This window comes from Monopterus albus, unplaced genomic scaffold (assembly GCF_001952655.1).
Source record: "Monopterus albus unplaced genomic scaffold, M_albus_1.0 scaffold61.1, whole genome shotgun sequence".
NCBI classification, from domain to species: domain Eukaryota; kingdom Metazoa; phylum Chordata; class Actinopteri; order Synbranchiformes; family Synbranchidae; genus Monopterus; species Monopterus albus.
Window position 1 is genome coordinate 2,164,693 of NW_018127941.1, and position 20,262 is coordinate 2,184,954.

A 20,262-nucleotide genomic window follows, 5' to 3' on the forward strand; every position below is an offset into this window, starting at 1 on the left:
CTTTCTCCTTCTGCCGCCGCGACGTGCGAGCTGTCTGGCTGAGATAATAGTCGGCTCAGAAAGAAGCAACGCGTGTTTGGGGTGACTGAACGGAGCCCCATCCTCAGACAGATGGTAGGGATAACATTGTTGTGCTTCCTTACTCTGTTTCTGGCTAGGTAACATTTGTGTATGCGCGCGTAATCCCCCGGTGCATACTCACCTGCCGCGTGCACCGTGACGCGGGGACCTGAAGTGATGACCTCGGTTAGTAGCAATATTTTTGGGATCGTGCATTCGTTACAATAGTTAGACAAAGTGTATAAATCTCATTAACGTGCACTGAGTAGGTCATTCCTTAACAAGACAAGGTCGCGCTCCGGGCTGTGCGTGTATCTCCGCTAGATAATGCTACAGCAATAGGCGATCCAGTCCGGATGCGAGCGTGCGTGCGTGTATGTGAATTTCTGTGCATGATAGAGACCCAAGAGAAGCAGTGAGCCATCATGTGCTTAGAGAAATGTTTTAATGTCCTTCTGTGTTTGCAGTGTAATGTCATAGAAGAAATAATCACCTCCAACTGTCTCACTAACACAAATAGATCCAGGCAGAGCACCTTGTTGCTGCTTCACAGTACAATTAAGCTAAACACTTGTTCACCATGGTGCTTTTGTTGTGGTGTCACTTACAGTTAAGCTGTCTCTGTCAAAGCTTGACAGTAATGAGGTGACTGGTGTCTAGGGGACAGTGGACCTCTTCTGGCCAGTCTGGCTTGGGAAGGCTTAAGACATTGCTATGTGTGCACTGAGCCAGCCAGAGGCAGTGGAAATGAATGAGCAGGCATAGATGTTCAATTGGAACAGAATCTGTCCATGTCCTGGTCTTTTAAGCCTGCCAGGCTGCCCCCCCTCCCAGTGTGCTTCCACTACAACCACCATCCACCTCCCTCCCTCTTTGCTTCCATCTCCCATTTGTCCCTATGTAAAAGGCCTGACATGCACAGGCTATTTTTAATAAAAATGAAATAGCCCTGTTGCAGTGAAGTGACTCAATGCAGAGTGAAGTGAAACTGAAACAGCGATTTCCAATTTAGAGCTATGTCACCACTCATCATTTCATTCTGAGCAGACAACAGCAAGTCGTCCTCACGCTTTCATCCTCTATCCCTGCCTTACATTTCACACATATCTCGTACACACTCATACTCCTAAAGACTTCAAACAACAGTGAATGACATACTGCTGGCAACATGCTTATGGAGCAAAGCTGAAAGAGAGAAACGTAGGGTCTGGGCTCAGTCTATGCTGAGACACAACAGCTGAGCAAGACAAAAAGGGTTTTGGAAGAATCACTGCTTGTTGCTAGATTTGAGATGATGGCAAATAGATACAGAGGCTGAACTCAGACTACACATATGGATGTCTTGGCATAATTGGTGTGAAAAATGAAAAAGAAATTCAAAGGTTGAATTTCCTTTGGTGAGAGTACAAATGACTTAATATTTCCTATCATCCCATGGTCACATTAACTGGTCTGGAGCCTACATTTAAGAAAGTGGGTCATATTTGGAATGAAAAAGAACATTCATTTTCATGTGTCCTTCCTTTTATAAGTAGCATTTTGATATATCAAAAAATATTATGGCTGATATTATACAGTGCCATCAAAGGCGTATGCTTCACCATAGGAGCACTCTGTGCTTATTTGCATCTGAATTAATCGAAGCACATCTTTGACTGCGTATGTGTTTAGTCATATAAGGCCAGAGGATACAGATTTATCAGCTGGCACGGTGTCATTTTAGTACTTTAGCTGTGATATTAATCATTTGCATCGAATAGCGGTTTGTGCAGAGAAACCCTTTTAGCTTTTTTAAAAATCATTTTAATGCTTAAATCTTTCACTGCAAGTCTGTTCCGAACAGAGAAGCATTTATGAAAACTGTTTCAATTTATTCGAAGACCATATGTCTGTGTGTGTAAATGAATAATAATGGATCCTTCCATGTGTGCATAAAGGTGAAAACAGAAGTCAGAGGATTTACATTTGTTGCTTGAAATAGTGAGACAGAGTGATGGAAACACTGTGATTGCACAGTCTCAGTCTTGTTAGGCTGCTGACACTGTTCAGTACATCAGGTTTCAAAGATCAATGGCCACTATCTGACTCAAATACTAACGAAACTCAGATCATTAAACTTTTGGTAAATGAGGACGAGTCATTGATTAAATTATTTATGAGCCTAATTCATCTCTTTAGAGGAACTGCTTTCTCCACTGGGCATTGAGGCATGGGGAGAGCATCTTAAGGATGACATCAATCACCTGATGTCCAGGCAATTATGTGTGACAAGGAACAGTAAAGTACCTGAGCTCCACCTCATCAACAGGCCCTCAGGCTCCAAATTAATTGAAAATTTTTAAGACCACACTTAACTGTCTGAGAATGCCTGAGTGATCAATAACAGGATTGAAACACAGCAGCAGTGAGAATAATATGCCCCACTGCATTTGTTACAAAGTGAGCTCTCAGTTTTTGGGTAATTTGTTATCAGACCATAATGTTCTGTGAAAAACCTGTTGCTATGTTTATTACAGCAGCTGGCAGAGAGCTCAGTTTAGCAAACAGAGCTGTTCAACACAGCAGAGAAACAATTAAATCTACCATTTTGTCTCAAAATCCTCCTCTTTGTAAACTGATGAGTAACATTGTCTTTTCACTTCTGTATCTTGAAGCACTTCTTTTCCATTTCAATGAATACAATGAAGATTACACTGATTATGTGTTCTCTCAGGTGAGCTTCTGCTTCGTGTGTGCTGCACAGGCAAATGGAGAGAAGGTGAAGCTTCAGCAGCAACCTGAAGCAGGAGAAGGATAAACACAGTCAAAACACGAGATGGACCACCGTGAAAACCTGCATCTGATCAGCCAGCGGTCAGTAAATCTTTGAAACGGACTCTGTAGTGAGCCTCAGCTATGGCAGCATATATTGTGCTTCTTTTTCTTTTATTCTTTAAAGGAGAAAGAAATGGCCTTTCATTAGCTGTTTCAGAGGAAGGCCAGGATTTGCATGTAATTTCAAGCAAAAGACAACAAGTTTTACTTCACTCAGAGTCCATGGACACCCTTTTTGTTAATATCAAAGAATTGGAAAGCCAGTTGCACAATAAAGAGGATGATAAAAGAGCCCTACCAAGTGTGGCTTTTAAACACACTGACAGAGAAGCAAATGGTTTTGACTTTCAGAATATACTTAAACATCCTGAAACTGCTGCCAAATCCTTAATTCCCAAACACAGCCCTGAGTTCACTCTGAAGCCAGAGAAAAGGAGCGGTTTGACTAATGGAGAGGCTGAAGGTGCAATCATTGATCACAGTCTAGCTCCGAGTTCAGAGGGGCACCACACTCTCCAGCCTGAGTTCCATTTGGAGACAGGTGTCGGTGGCGTTTTGCCTGAGAGGACACGGGGCCGCTCTAAGTGGGTCACAGAGTCTGAAGACAGCAGGCTGCGACCCCGCTCTCGCTACCGGAGGAGCTGGCTTTGGAACCAGTTCTTTGTCATCGAGGAGTACCGAGGGCCTGAGCCTGTGCTTATTGGACGGGTAAGCTGCTGTCAGCATGCACAAGTGAATCACCTGTATCTTAACTGTCTGGACTTACATTTGTGATTTCCTCACTTTTTCCAAGCACATAAAATATATTTTGTTGAGAAATGATTATCACGCAAAAAAAAAAACTCAAACAAAAGTCTGCTCCGTCCATTATAATAACCTCTTTCACTCAGTTTGACTTATTTCCCCTGCTCTACGATTTCACTGCTCTGTGTGCTTGCAGACCCCTGGACACCTTGGTCACAGGGGAGTAAGGAATCACTGGGAGATGGTAGAACAGCTGAACCATCCTACATAAGTGGTTTATACAGTTCAAAAACCGTTTTGGTTTACATATCCACTTTTATGAATCTTGATTCAAATCCAGAGGTATTAATGCCTAAGTCACTTTTTCAGAAAGTCAAGTTCAAACTCAGAATTCATGCAGACTGTTCTGAACACAACCCACATAGTGAAACGCACTGGTTCTAAAAGGCTTCTGTGTTGTGGTTGTCCAGTCAGCATGTTCACTATCACCTGCTTCCCTTTTCATTAATTAGCTTAGTTTACTGATACGTAGGTCAACTGGGCATGAAACAGGTCAACCTGAATATTAAGAGTGGCCCCTGCTGTACCACATGCTTGTTGCACTGTACATTTTGAATTTGAGCAGTTCATCACAGTATGAATATTGAATTTATTGCCATGATTTATCCATGATAAAGTTCAAACTTAGCTTTTTAGCTACCTTGATGAATGCTACAGCAAAGACAATATAACCTTTAATGTGAGTCTTTTAAAAGAGTTTATTATTTATAAAGATGGCAGAATTACTATTAACCTCCTTGCTTTTAAAACGGGATGTAGTACACACTGTCCAACATAATCATATCTTAGATTTGGATAGATTAGATTTTATTTTAAGATGAAGTTGAAAGTAATTTTATTTATACAAACTAGTAACAATAATGTCTTGGCCAGTATATTTAGCTATCCTTAATTTAAGCTTTAAGTTTATCTGGCAGAATATAGTTAACTAACTATCAAGATAGCAGGGTTGCAGGAAGATAGAAATTGATAAAGTACTATAGGTATGTAAGCAAAACTGTATAACATGAGTATGTGCCTGCTTCCTTATCCCAGTGTTTCCCTCCTTCCTTAGTAAGCAATATATTACTAGCAATCCTGGAGACAAAACAAACACTTACTGTAGAATTAACTCCCACTGGCAGGCCAACGTGAGGCTGCACAGAGTGGATATGTTGTGTTGATATTAGTGAACATGCAAATATATTTACTGTGGATCGAACAGATTTATTTTTGCTGTGATAATAAATGTCTAAAAAATAGAATGTGCTTGCAAGAAATCTTTTTCTGTGCTCAAAAGCGCTCAGAATGAGACTCACATATAAATATAACACCACATAATTGCAGTGTTTGTGCAGCAGCTCTCCCACTTGTCATGTCACACATGTGCTTGAGTCTTTACAGTCGCCACACCGGCAACCTTCAACTGCTGTCGGTGTCTCAACATGGAAAGTGCCTGAAATGATTAAATCCACAGCGCATCTGAACCATTCACATCCCAGGGGTTTACTTGTAGCATTTCACAGTCAGGCGCTCTACACTAATGCAGCTGCTGGCAGCTCCAATATACTCACAGTAGGATTATATCAGCTGTAACGCTAACAGGGAATGTTGCCAGCTACTTTGTAGCTAGCTGTATACTTTATAATGGCAGTCTAGATTGGATTCTCACCAGTGCAGTATACACCTCATAAATGTTTAATCCTCCTCTCTGGTTGTTATTGATAGAGTCAGGGAGGAGTGTTAAAGCAATCAGTAGACACACAAGACTGTTTGCTCCTCTGCAAACGCAGTCTTGGTTTTGATATTCACATAATAAAGCATCCTTGGATTGCAAGGGGTTGGAAACACATTTTCCCTCATAGGCAGCTTTCTTGCCAAAAGTTTAGAGACAATCATTTCAGGCCCATTGCTGGTGTAAGGTTTGAGTCGGGCTATGAAACTGCAGGTGCCTCAACTCATGCGAAAAAAGGAAGAATTTGGCAGCCATAGAAAGCAGTGTGAAGCAGGTATAAACCTGGAGGCAGATGTACTGCATGAGTGAGAGGAGGAGAAAATTCAGATTACAGAGTAGGAAAGAAAGTGACAAAAGAATTCTTTTTTTCAGCTTTGTTTGGTCGGGGGGCTGGGATGTAATATTCTTCCCCTCTATGCGAGTATTTTTCCATGCTGACTGAAGCACAGCAGGACTGAGCCAGCAATTAGCCAATGAGGAGAGGAGGGCCGGATAGAATGAGAGTGGGGGAAGAAGCAAAGAGCAGGGGAGCAAGATAGGCACAGACTCTGACAAAGATGTCTCTTGTGGTGAAGTGTGGGATCAAAATTGAAGCTAGCTTTAAAGAAGAAAAGAGTGAAGGGATGTGGGTGTAAGGATGAATAAAGAACCCCAAGTCCCTCATCTAGCAATTTGTAGGGTATTCTATCATGAGTTTCTATAATCCTCAGCTTTATCCTTCAGCATATACACACCACACAGAATGTACTATACTCTAAACTTACATTTCCTTCTGGTCTCTGTCTGCATGCTGTGCAGTGAGTGAATGGCACTAACATGAATATACTGTTGCAAACATGTCATGTAACAGAATGAATGTGCTTTGCCAGATTTATTTGAAATTGCGCTGCCAATTTGAAGCAATCACTGTTTCAGCAGAATTTGAAAATGGACTCCTTAGTTCTTATGGGTATCTACAGTCCACAGCAGAGTTTGTCAGTAAGCCTTGTGGATTATGCACATGTGCAGATGTGCCTTAAGGGTAAAGAGATGTGAAGGTTCCTGGTCAGAAAGCTTGGTGTGATGAAAGCTGGCTAAGCTCTTTAGCTTTTTCTTAGCTATTTCTGTGTGTTTGGCCGTTTACCTATCTCACACTGACATCCTCGCTGCCATTAAATACCGAACCAGTAATCTGCACCAGAGAGCAAAGCAGATTGTCCGAGGGAGAGCGAGAGAGATGAATGAGAAATGTAAGCAGATGGACATTCTGTGTAACTGAGGTAACTTGGTGAAAAAAGAGAGACAAGAGGGCTGGAAAAAGAAGTGGTTTTAAAAATACAGGGAAATCAGGCAGATGGATTTACAGGATGGGGAAGGAAGGGACAGATGGATAGTAGAGACAGACAGATGTACAGATGGATAATGCATGTGATAGCAAAAAGCATCTGTGAACATACATGTAGGACATTTGCAGGGCCACTGTCCACACTTATGTGGTTTTGCCCGCAACAAACCTCCAATGGCGTGCTTGGTCCAATGAGTTAATTAGCTGTGTGCATCAGTACTTATCCTGGTCCCATATGGATCCTCCACACCTGGTGCCATCCATTTCAAATTCACTGAGCACATCCCATCTTTACATAAATCATCCATTTCACATCAGTCATGCTGGCACCATTGGCCAGACAGAGATGGGTGCTGATGAGTTGATACCTGCATCAGCATATTGTGATGTTGCCTGAAGATGTTACAGTTATCAGCTTTGTATCGTTTTATGTTCCAGCTGCACACAGATATGGACAAAGGAGATGGTGAAACTATGTACATGTTGGAGGGAGAGGGAGTGGGCTCTGTGTTTGTGATTGACAGCAACACAGGCAACATACATGTCACCAAGTCTCTGGACCGTGAAGAGAAGGACCAGTACCGTCTCATTGCAACAGCTCGAGACCGTCAGACGGGCCAAGCCCTGGAGCCCTCCTCTGAGTTCATCATCAGAGTGCAGGACATCAACGACAACCCGCCTGTCTTTCCTGATGAACCCTATGTAGCCATGGTGCAGGAGATGGCCAACATAGGTACAAACAACATTAAAGTGATGTTGCACCTAAAATCTCTTGAAAGATGGCTCTAAAACATTGAGAGCAGGGCCTGTGTTCAGCTTGCATTTGGTTCACTTACAATGGATTCAAAGTCTAAGGCTGTGTCTGAAATCTTGTTCACATGCTCACTACTCACTATAGCGTTTCCATCCACCATCCAAGACAGAAATGCCACACTTCAATTGTGTTTTCTACATTTACTTTTTTAAACCGTTTGCCTGGCATTCTGTATTTACATCATCTAGTTGCGCTCACCTGATGGTTTAATGGCACCTGACTACAAAATGAGCACTATCAGCTGTTTATCTTGACAAACCTACTCCTGATATTCACATAACCATAGTGGATGAAAACTTTAAATTCCTTTGCTGATTTTCAAGTTCTTTTGAAACGCGTGCTACATTTGGACAGATAAACTATTTGAAATGCAAAATAGTTTACACTGAGAAGTAAACAGAAATTTCAAGCACATTTTTGCATCATCACTGACAAATGTAGTTGCACAACACAAATTTTTGCATTTATAAAATGCATTGAGTTTCATTGTGAGCTTGTTTGTAGAAAGTGAGGCAGACACTACCTTTCCACCCCAGTGTCAAATTTTTGAGGTTTTCATAGTGGATAAATGTACTTTACGCTCTTAGTAATAATGACACTCAAATAAAATGGCAGACAGATATAATAATAATAAATAGGGAGGGATTTCAGACACAGTCTCTTGCCACGCTAGCAGCTCTGTGAGGTGATAAATAGGCATATGGTGTTTTGAGCTAAATGCTAAAAGTCAGAAAATCACCAAACAGTCCATCTTCACAGTGAAATGAGAATCCAGATTCAATCGTCATCAAGACATTTCACTCAAAGCTTTAATGGCACTAGAGGAAAATTTAGGTGATCAGCGGTTTAAACTCATCACCTGGGCAAAATAGCTGTCTGTACCCACTTTCATGGCAGTCCTTCCAATAGTTGTCTAGATGTTTTACTAACCCCCAAATATGTTGGCCCTAGAGGAAAAGCCAAGGGTCTCAAAAGTCACTATTGTTTATCCTCTGGGAACCACGAATGTCTACCAAATGTCATGGCACTCCATCCAGTCACTGTTGAAATATTTTAGCCTGGACCAAAGTGGTGGACACACCAATGCCATCCCTATGGCCTCGCTGCTAGCATGGCTAAAAATGGAAGCAAATTCATGGAGACTACTTACTGCAGCATAACTGATCTCCTTGCAGTGCATTCATATTCTCAGTATCCTAGAAATAGACTACTTATGGCACAGCTCCAGATATTAAAAGAAGGCATTTATTCAACAAGGAAATAGGGTATTTAGCCATTTTTGTATAAAAATGTTTTGTGCATGCATGGATAGACAGCAGAGAAGTGGATTATCTTTTTAATTCTAGAGATAAGTACCTGATGTTCAAAAGAGTGGTTGTTGGTGGAGCATCACTTTAACACCACTCACGAACCAGCCACCAGATTTAACTGGTACCCTACACTCTGAAAGGGCTCTTTGACGTGTCACTTGCAGCTGTCATCTCCTGTGTTTCACAGGCACGTCCATAATCCAAGTCACAGCCAGAGATGCTGATGACCCGACATATGGAAACAGCGCCCGGCTGGTGTATGCTATTACTGATGGCCAGGACTATTTCTCTGTGGATCCACAGACAGGTCTGGCTGTAGCCTACCACATATTCCCTCAAAGCTGTTTACCTTATCATGCCACCCCTGCTGATGATTACACTTCACACAGTAAATCCCAGTGGTGCTGTTAGTTGTCATATGTGTATCCTTTCTACCATAGGTCCAGCGTGGATACAAATATTTTAAATCACATTTTATGTGGTCCTTTGTCTAGAGTCATATTTTTTTCCCATGTTCCAATTTTAAAATGTATGCATATGACTTCCTTTGACACTAATTTTGGGTGACATTGTGTCTCTATGAAATCTATTGCTATTGTGATTTTTGCTCCATGTCACGCTCTCCTCTTCACCAGGTGTCCTGCGGACAGCCGTACCTGACATGGACAGAGAGACTCAAGATGAGTATCTGGTTGTCCTCCAAGCCAAAGACATGGGGGGGCATCTGGGCGGGTTATCAGGGACTACGACCGTCACTGTGAAGCTGAGTGATGTCAACGACAACCCCCCTCACTTCAGACGGAGTAAGCACTGCTCTTATCAGAACTGTTGGCTGCGTTCACTTTCTGTAGTATTAAAATATGAGCGTGTGTATATGTGTGGGAGTAAAGATTAAAATGATGAAGGATCTTGTAATGGCATTTGTGACAGCAGTCTGATATTTTTTGCCTCCTTTGGGTCCAAATTGCCTTGACAGGTTCAAGATGAAATATAAACTCTAAGTAGCTAAACAGCTTGTCAAGTCCAGTGTCGTGAGCTTTTATTTTGTGCACTCATTCTAATTGTTGTTTTTAATGCAGTACTGTAACTTTTGCCAAGATGACTAGTATTAATATTCGTAAAACCATTCCCATTTGGTCCCTGAGGTTCAAATGCACTGTGGCTTGATGTGGAAGAGTGAAAGATCATGTCCATTTTTTTCTTATCCAGGCTTTTCCCTGTTCCCTACTATTAATATTTCATCTTAAAGTTCAGTGCTTTCTGCTTCAATAGGCAGTAAAATCGCTGCAGAATGTGTCTAACACTTTGAGACATATACTGCATTTCTCTATATACTACCCCTCCTGTGTTAGCTTTTTCCCCATCTTCCCTACTCCTTCTTTCTGACAGTCTCTGCACACTGCCATTCATTTTAATGTTTAAAGCCCCTTTTCCTCACATTGATATATTGCGCTGCAATACAATTCTTTATAGAGGCTATTTAATATTTCCAAATGCCAGCAGTGTGTTATTTATTTACTGATATCTGACTATATCTTCACTCCATCACTGCCTTACTCCAGGTCATTATTTTCTGTTTGACAATAATGCCACACTTTCAGCAAGTGGCTCATTTAGCATGTTTCTAAAAGCCACAGATGTGATTTTCAAATATTCGTAACATGTGGAGGATGAGAGCAATTAACAAGGTCAAACTGCTGTAACTGAAATGAAGGCAATTCTCTGAACTTGCTGCTTGTTGCTGTGCAGAACCACAAACACAGAGAGGTCATCATGTTTGCCAAAAAATCATGACCTGCTACAGATCACTGGCTGCCTTTTATTGCCTGACAGTGTAATCCAAGCAACACAATTACCAGTGAGACCAACAAAGCTCATATTCTCAGTTTAATAAACACAACCATTGATAACAGATTTGGACAGGTAACTAACAATTTATTTGAAGCTTTACAGTTTTATTTAATGTATTTTTATAACATTTTAATTCCTTTTTGTTAGAGTTATAGCCTATTTTGATACAGTGATTAAATAAAAAATTTAATAGTAATGAGCTTTAATTGTTTAATCAGTCAGTCAAACTAATAGTTAATTTTGTTTACAATAGGCCTAATGAAATACAGAAAAAAGGAGGTGATCTTTATATTTGTGATCAAATTCTTTCCTTATTTTTTGCTTGATTAATGATAAAAATAGTTAGGGGTGGACTTGTCAGTAAATCATTTAAGTGTATAAAATTCTACAGAGTCTACAACCATGCTGGCAGGTATGCTAGCGGCTCTGAGAGACTGTACGCACAGCAGGATGCTACTGTAAACTAAATGCTAACAATTGCATGTTCAACTGCTCACAGTGATGGCACCAACGTGTATAGCAGGTATAATGTTTGCCACGTTTACCAGCTTAGTTTAGCATGTTAGCACGCTAACATTTGCTGACTAATACCAAATGTAAAGTACAACTGAGGCTGATGGGAATGACATTAGTTCTGTGGATATTTAGTCATACAAGTATTAGACAACCAAAATTTTTGGCATGACTGTGGTACTACGCTTCTTCTTCTGGGGACTGTGAATGCCTATACATAAAATTTCTTGCAAGATAGTGTGATATTCCATCAGTGCTAGCACTATTAGTGTAGCAACTAATAAATCTTTACATTTGTTTGTTTTATAAAACAGTGAAAAATATCCAGCACTTCAAAAACCCAGAAATGTTCAATTTACAATCATCGTAGCAATTTAGTAGCAGAGCAACTCAGCAATAAAATTTCATATTTTTCCCCCTCTTAAGCCATGCATATGTCTTTGTGTGTCCTTATTTGTTAACAATATGAAATAGTTATTGGTCACTGCTATTGTTCCTCTTCTTTTGAAGGCCCCAAGAGATCCCTTCCTAATAGTATTTCAAGGTAAATGAGGGATGACTAATTTTCCAGTCTTCATTCTGTGAAAAAATTTATTTTAAAGTTCAAAGCTAATCTGAAACTTCAGAGGTCTGAGTTTATTCAAATCAAGTGGGAATCTTTTACTACAAAATGTCCTGTTCATGATACTGCCTCTACACTGCAGCTCAACAAAGGACTGGATGCCGAAATACAAGAAGGGAATTACACAGTAAAATAATTCTGTGATATCTATATTACCTTATTGTACTTTTTCTGAGTGAAACCTCACATTAGTGTTCACATTTTTCACACAAAGTAAGGACTATATATCATGTCACTTACGTAAATGAAACAATCTGTACCTTGTGTAACCATTATATTCATTGTTTTTCCCTCTGCAGGTGCATGGTCATTCTCTGTATCTGAGCTAGCAGCACCAGGTGTGGAGGTGGGCCGTCTCACTGCCACTGATCCTGATCTGGGAGAAAATGCACAACTGGAGTTTACTATCATGGACACTGAGGAGGCTGAAATATTCAATATAAGTGGAAGAGACAAAGAGGCTGTCATTGTGCTGAACAAGGTGAGTGGTGCGGCACAGGCACAGATACAAAGATGACTGTGTAAAGCAGTTTTTGTTAATTACTAATAAAGGTTTTCATGGAGAATCTGAAGTTCTGTGTAGCTTTAATGTTCATGTAATATCACTATGCCACATCCCAGATGATTAAACAAATTTGCTTTGGTCTGGTATTTCAAATGAATTTCATTCAGCTAGTTAAACACTTCAGTACTCCACTAATACACCCTGTGTTGCTGACAGGCTCTGACTCCCAAGGCTCTGCAGACGGCAATTAATGAGTAACAATGAACTAATAAGCAGCTGGTGAAAATTTGGAGCTCATTTGAAGTTGGTAGGCCACGTTAAAGGCAGCCAATGTGTCTTTTCACTTTTAAGGATTTTAACAGCATTGGGCATTCAAAGATAATTACTGTGCAGTGAAATCTTAAATTAAGAGGTTGTGGAGGGTGAAGTAAGAACACCGTCTGACGAGTAATTATCCAAAGTTTTTTTTTTTAGCGGGAGATAAAAGAAAGGCTAACTTAGAAGATGTGACTTATATAGACTTGAAGAAAAGTGACAAAAATTTCATAGATGAATTATGAAGTATATAGGAAGAAATACACAGCACACATATTAATGAATTATATATCATGACCGGCCTTCAGTAAAAGGTAGCCTACTGTCTTCTTTACCCAACAGCTGCTGGATTATGAGACCTGCAGTTCATACACTTTCACTGTGGAAGTTGCCAACCCTATAGTGGATACCCGGTACCTGAGGAAAGGTCCCTTTAAGGACAAGGCAACAGTCCGGGTCATGGTCCTTAATGCTGACGAACCGCCGCAATTCTCCAAGGCTCGGTATCATCTGGATGTGTCCGAAAACTGCCCCCCTGTGTGCTCTGTTGGCCAGGTCTACGCTGTGGATCCAGACACAGGACAAAACACCAACATCCGGTGGTTTTTACACCTTCAATCACTCATTTAGTCACTTGCTCACTCAGGGCTCTCTTCACTATCTTTTCGCCTCTTTTTTCTGCTCATGTCCTGTTTCTGAATCACAGGTACTCCATCGATCCCCAGTCAGACCCCGAGGCTCTGTTTCGCATCGCCTCTGATGCAGGCTTTATCAGCACAGTGATGGAGTTGGACCGCGAGCAGGAACAGTGGCATAATATCACTGTCATCGCCACACAGCGGGGTGTGTCAGCCCCTCTGCCCTCGGGCACTATGAGCAGCACAGTCATATTTCACTGAAAGCATTGCCTAGAGTTGGGAATACAAAGTGTGGGGTAAAAATGATCATTTCAAGATTAGTGTTGGTTTCTGTCTCTTTCAGACAATCCAAATCTTGTGTCAAGGGTTGTGGTTGCCATAGAGACACTAGACCAGAATGACAATGCGCCGGAGTTGGACAAGCAGTACACAACCTCTGTATGTGACTCCAGTGCCCCCGGTCAGGTCCGTTCTTATCTTTGGTTTTTGTACTAACTATTTTTTAAAGCATGAGTAATTTTTTCTTTCTCATTCTCTCTGACTCTATTTTATTTCCCCCCCCTTTGTTACAACCCTGTCATAATGGTGATTAATCATGTTTGGAGAAGCACGTGGGATTTGTGATGTCAGTTCTGAAGGGGAAGAAAGAAGAAGTTATGGAATTCTTTGTCCAGTGAAATGACCCTTTATAAGAGGATAGGGAAACAGTCCTTGATGGCCAAACAACTGGGATTAGGATTATTATTATAATCTTAGCTATCTCAATAATTAATCTTATGGAAGCAAGTCCCTTTAATAATGCTTTAATCCCTTTAATAACAGTGCTTATTCTTTGTGAGGATCTTTCCAGGTTAAGAGACTGAGATGCAAGCACAACAAAGCATCATTTTAGGTGCGCACACATTTATCACTTAATTTTATTACATTACACTGAACACTTCAACTATTATAAAACAAAGACCCAAAAGAAAAAGGGGGAAGAAAACTATAAGGCTATGGTGAGTGAATTAATGAGTAGCAGAGTATACAGTAAATCTGTTTGGGAGGTGGTATGTGAGACCTAAAGACATGAAATGATTGAATGATGATGATGAAATGAAGCAATGAGTCACATCAATATCACAGCAGCTGGTTTGAGATTGTTAATTAGATATTAAAATGATAAAGCAGCAGGGTTTAAGCAAGTCGAATGAAAGTTTTGCACATACCCTAGGGAGTATGCCTATGTTGGGTCCAGATAAACAAAGTCCTAATGAATCTGTCCTGGGCTGACGGAACATTTTAAATGCTGGTAAGTGAAGCTGAAAGTCTGATGAATGAGAGGGTCACAGTTTCTGATGTGTCGTTGGGGGCATTTTGGGGGAAGCCCGGGGAAATCTGTTGTCTGCTCTGAAGCTTGAGGGGAACCTTCCCAACAGTAACATAATGTAAGGATCCTTATACTTCAAATATTACTGCATTAAAATAAACTACAGTACCCTCTTCTACACATGTAACACTAAAGTGCAAAACTTGACAGCAATAGTATGATGTAAAATTTGTGATCCTTAAGATTTCAGTCCTGAATGATTTGATTATTGTGGTAAGAGCAAGACCAATAACAGAAACACTGGATTAAATACTTTTTCTGTTTCCTCTGAGCTCCCTGTGGCAGACTCCACCACTTACAATTTAAATTGCTATACAGAGAGGTAATCACAGAATGTAAATATACTGAACGGTAGTTGCTGAAAAAATAGTGACTATCACTTTAAGTTTGCTTCTACAGTCAAATAAAGTAGTTATTAGTTTTTTCTCTATAACCCCTCAGATTTAAGCAATGTCTGCTAGTAATCACGTGGTGCATATGTCATCTGTTCTACCAAAAGAGTAATCTTCAACTGGCAGATTGGTTCATTTTTGTAAGTTTTAGATGCCCAAGAAAGGTCAAATGTAAAGACAAATATTAACATAATAATATTATTACAGAAACATTTTTATTTGTTTTTTCTGTCCTGTTAATTAGCTTCCAACCCTTGAGATTTATCTTAAGGTGAAATAAGGTTTCCTGTTCTGTCTTCTACAGGTGGTTCAGGTTCTGCGAGCAATCGACAGGGACCAGGGAGAACAGGACACCCCAGTCCACTTCAGCATCCCTCCAGAGTCAAGCTCTGCCCTAAACCTCACCATTAGAGAAACTGGAGGTAGCACCAGTTGGCCCTGTTTTTCTATTTAGTATATGACAGCAGCTACAACTGTTTTGTGCTCATTGTGCAGTGACCGTGTTTGATGTGTGTTTTCTTGCCATGTTATCAGGTGTGACAGCCAGCCTCGTGCTCCAGTCAGCCTTGGAGCCCCTCCCTGGCTTCTCCTCTTCCCTGCTCATCCTTTATGTGCCAATTGTGCTGCGCGATGGGGCCTCGGGTCTGACCAACACTGGCACGGTCACCGTGACCATTTGTCCCTGTTTGCGAGGAGGCATGCAGACAGAGGATAGGGGGAGACAGAGGGACAGGAGCTGGGACAGACACATGGTGTGTCTGCCTGTGCCATCCACCTCCCCGTCCCTCATATTCAGTTTGGTCACCTTACTAGTCATGCTGGCATGTGTCACCACTCTGCTGGGTGGGTTTGAATCACTATAAATGTGCTGGTTGTGACTTTGTCAAAGACGTTGAACAGTTGTGTCAGGTTTGCTTCTGTAATGTCCAGAGAATATGTGGTCATGTGTCCCTTTTGTGTCCTTTAGTGGTGTGTGCTCTCTCGCTGTCATTGCACCATCGGAAGCAAGACTCACACTTACCCTTCGAGGAGGATGATGTCAGGGAGAACATCATATCCTATGATGATGAAGGGGGAGGGGAGGCAGATACTGCAGCTTTTGACATTACAGCGCTGCAGAGCATGCACAGAATGCAGCACATGCACAACAACAGAAACATGTGAGTTGTGCCCAAACATTTTAAAAAGGGGTCCTTTCCGTGGTAGCTTATGGGATTGTGTGCATTTTGTGTGTGACTGTGCCTCGCTGACATTTATGTCTTGGCACAGATGGTACACCCAGCAGAATCCACCGAGGGCCAGGACGCACAGCTGGGGTCGTAACGTGCACCCAGGCCTGGATCCTCAGCAGCGGCCGGGCTCCGCTCCACTCTATGGACGCCTCTGCTACGGCATCCACACACTGCCTGTTCTCAGAGATTATCCAACCGGGCCACTGGAGGCAGGCCTGCAGTTAACACAGCTGACCCAGGGGCTTGCTGGTGGTCATATTGGCAAGCCCCTTGCCATCCAGAAGGACAGCACCTTTGAGCCTCTGCCCCGTTCTCCTGAGATGAGTAGTTATGTAGCTCAGCACAAGTTGGTGAAGAGTAAAATTACAGACACAAATGAAGTCGGTGAACCAAACACTGCTGATACAGAAGGGAATCAGGAGCAGGCCAAGGTCAGATGATAGTAACACTAACAGATAAAAAAGGGTATGGAAGCAAAGAAAAGCCATAAGGACTTGAATATTAAAGGCAAATTAATACCTAATTGTGAAATGTAATCACAACTGAATCATAAATTTAACTGGACAATTTAAATACTGAAGTCAATACACTGAAAAGTTTACCTTTAAAACCAGCTTAATTTCTTTATTTATATGGCTTAAATCACCTTTGGTAAGTTTTCAGATGGTAATTAATTGGAATTACTTCTGACCTAAAGGTTAAAAAAAAACTTAAAATTCATCACATCAGAATTCAAGATAAACCTTAAACATCTGGTCTTCCAAAGATTTGAAATCATGTCGGAATGGAACTGATCAGACTTACGGTATGTCTGATCAGGTTCCATTCTGTCAGTGACATGATGTTAGAAAGAGAAAGTCATCTTAGAGACCAGAGGCAGTTGAATGATCAACAATGAAATGATCTAAATTAAACCACATAATTTCAGGTAGATGAAGTGGCATTTAAATGTCAGCATTAAGGATTCATTACTGATTAAATTTCACTATTAGATATTGAATTGTTTAAAAAGATGTTATTTTGACCTTTTTACATGTACCCCTGCTCAACGCTCTGAATCATGGTCTCTCCCTTGTTTTGGGTTGTTTGTTTTTTACAGATAAACCCAACAGAATTGAAGTCAACACCAGCCAACAACGCAGCAAATCTGACATACTGTGCCCAAAATGAGTCCCCCTACCAAAGTAACACCAGCTTTTCACCAGACCCACAAGAGAGGCGATGGGGGCCATCACAAACTCAGAGCCACTCTGGGGCCACCACCTGTATAGCGGAAGAAATTTACACTGAATCCTCCATTCCCCCCTTTTCAGAGCAGAATTATTCAAATGGAAGTCAAACCAACTCTGGGAACCCTTCTGTTTACCTGAAAGGAGACACATACAGCATTGTGGGCTCACTCAATCCGAACAGTAGAGGGAAGTGCATGAACGGGACAAGCAGGAGCGGGTTATACCCAGCAGGGGTGCAGCTACTGAACATGTGCCTACTCAAAAGAAAGGACTTGACCTCACAACCCTTACCTGGGGGAATGTTTGGCAGCAACAAAGGCTGGCCGCTAGGGATGGAGCCTGCGAGAACAATAGCCACCACCCCACAGCCTCTCGGAATGGAAGACCTCTTGAAAATCCGCCTGGATCAGGTCACCTTTGACCTGTCTCAGCCGCCCTATGACTCACTGCAGACTTATGAGTTTGAGGGCCGTGATTCAAGGGCTGAGTCATTGAGTTCACTGGAGAGTGATGGAGAGAAGGATGATGGGAGAGTGGTCGGAGGGATGGAGGAGTTAAACCAGAAGTTTCAGAGGCTGGTGGAGATCATCCAGGAGAGGGAGAAAGAGAAGGAAGGAGAGGGAGGTGAGACTGCAGAGGCCACTCTCAGTGAGACTCATAAACAATCAAGGGACAAAGGAGCAGAACAGCAGAAATGGGATTTCTAGCCTGCAATAAAAGAAAAGTTTGAGAGAAAGAAAAAGTCTCCTGACAGTGATGGATTTTAAACACAGCAGGGGTGGCAAACACAAAGCCCATGACAAGAATCTTCTTGTTTTTCACCCTGCCAGAAAAATCCAGGAGGCTGACAGTATATTGAAGATTTGTGATGAAATCAGTGCACCGAGTATAGTTTTCACCTCCACCATGTTTAGAAAATGCATATGGAAGCTCTCTTTTTCACACTGCTCTTGTAACTGACATTAATAATGCACCTGGGCTTTCAAAGTTAATGTTATAAAAAATGTACTTTTTTAAAATATTGAGCCCTTGAAAGCTGTATTGTTAGAAAAGAGGCCTCATTAAATATTGACTGGAATTGTGAAATTTGATAGTAATAGTTTAATAAGGGCACACTCACCCTCTAGGAATCTGTGGAATTTGAATGCAGCATTTGCACCTGAATTTGAGAGCTTTAAAACCACACAGTGTACAGCGAAGTTGGGCCGACACTGTTCACAGAGCCTCTCCAGTGAATCAAACTGTATGTTTTTATTCTGTCACCCTGTAGAGAGAATACAACTCCAACAAGTAGTCACCATTATGGTAGCAGAACCTGCTCACTATGCAATCGCAAACAGAAATGATTAGACTGTCACTTTCAAAGACTTGTGTACTGTTGTGAAAGTACAGTAAATAATGTGCATATGTACAGTAGATAAATATGAACCTCAGCTCCAGTGGTTATTGCTTAAGAGTAGACAAAAAGGGGGATATCTGCTGGAATTCACACACCGGAAATTAAGCACTTGATTTTCAGTTAATAAACTGACACAGGATTGCAATACATAGCGTTTCCCATGATTTCACCCACACAAGAATATTTATAATTCATATAATTTGTTTTTGCTTGTCTGGAATTATCTGCAAAGGCTCATTTATCTTCCACCTTTTAAAGCGACAAAAGTAGGTGAAAGCCATTATGTAATACACTGATGAGCCCAGAACCGAGGCAAAAGCAAAATAATCATTTATTTTGAGATTGTGTAATGTCATTTACAGCTTATGTCACTTGGCAATGATTCATTTCTAGAGCTATTTCAAAACTCATTTAATTTTGATAAGATATCAGGAGGAGTTATTAAAATACTTCAACTATTTTTTTCAATACTATGATAAATCCTATTTGACTTTCTGCAATTATTAGCAGGAATTTAGGTCTTAATCAGCCACTGTTCTAACAGTGTGATGCTTTCAAAGTAAATTTGACTGAAAATCTTTGGCATTCTGACAAGAAAAATGAGATATAAAAAAAACTAATGGAAAAAGAAAGTGGGATATTATATGAAGTGCCAAAAGATAACTCGTCATCACACCGACTATTGTTAGGACACTGTAGTTATCTTCCAGTATAATACCACAGGTTCTTGTAGTGTATAACAACATATTGTTCTACAAATGACAAGACATTTTCCTCTCAGATGACAGGACCAGATTTAATCTAAAAATGAATTAACTATAGACACAAGCTGGAATGTGAAAGACTGTCTGTATCACCACTTCAAAAATAGTCAGACAACTAAGATAGTAGAAAATTCAAATATACTTGAAATTCTGATATTTAAAGACACATTGCCATTCAGGAACACTTTAAAAACCAGTGTTTGTGAAGTAAAGGACATCTGTATTTGTCCAGGCAAGTTTCTAACTGCCAGTACAATGGTGCCATCTAAAGTTTCATATATGCATTGCATCCTTGCCACCAGTTCAGATGTGTACAGTGTGTTTTTCCTTTCAAGTTTTTAGGGGGCCTCTGCAGCAGAAGATAAGGGATAGTATGTAAATTATAGGGGGAGGAAAGTTTGTCACAGTATTCAGAGGGTCATGTTTTGTTTTGTTTAATTTTTTTAATAAAGGGATTTTTTTCAGAGAGGCAGTAAAGGCCCTGCGAGTACAGGTTGGAGGTTGGAGTGGGTGGAGAAAGGTGTCAGGAGTGTTGTGTGACAGAAGAGTGGCAGGATGAATCAAAGGAAAGGGGGACAAGACAGTAGGGA

The 20,262-nt window shown here is 41.0% G+C and overlaps 1 protein-coding gene across 1 annotated transcript in view; it reads left to right on the forward strand.

Annotated features, from left to right (window-relative positions):
• LOC109962128 (cadherin-24-like) overlaps nt 1-19,293 on the forward strand; it is a 19,595-nt gene extending 302 nt beyond the window's left edge. Inside the window, exons 2-14 of the mRNA XM_020603562.1 lie at nt 2,774-3,582; nt 7,155-7,449; nt 9,028-9,147; nt 9,476-9,643; nt 12,126-12,307; nt 12,989-13,245; nt 13,353-13,489; nt 13,628-13,749; nt 15,350-15,467; nt 15,580-15,888; nt 16,013-16,205; nt 16,315-16,708; nt 17,377-19,293. Coding sequence (XP_020459218.1) covers nt 2,956-3,582; nt 7,155-7,449; nt 9,028-9,147; nt 9,476-9,643; nt 12,126-12,307; nt 12,989-13,245; nt 13,353-13,489; nt 13,628-13,749; nt 15,350-15,467; nt 15,580-15,888; nt 16,013-16,205; nt 16,315-16,708; nt 17,377-18,216 — 3,762 coding nt within the window. The 5' untranslated portion in view covers nt 2,774-2,955 and the 3' untranslated portion in view covers nt 18,217-19,293. The remainder of the gene's footprint in view (nt 1-2,773; nt 3,583-7,154; nt 7,450-9,027; nt 9,148-9,475; nt 9,644-12,125; nt 12,308-12,988; nt 13,246-13,352; nt 13,490-13,627; nt 13,750-15,349; nt 15,468-15,579; nt 15,889-16,012; nt 16,206-16,314; nt 16,709-17,376) is intronic.
• The last annotated feature ends 969 nt before the right edge of the window (nt 19,294-20,262 follow it).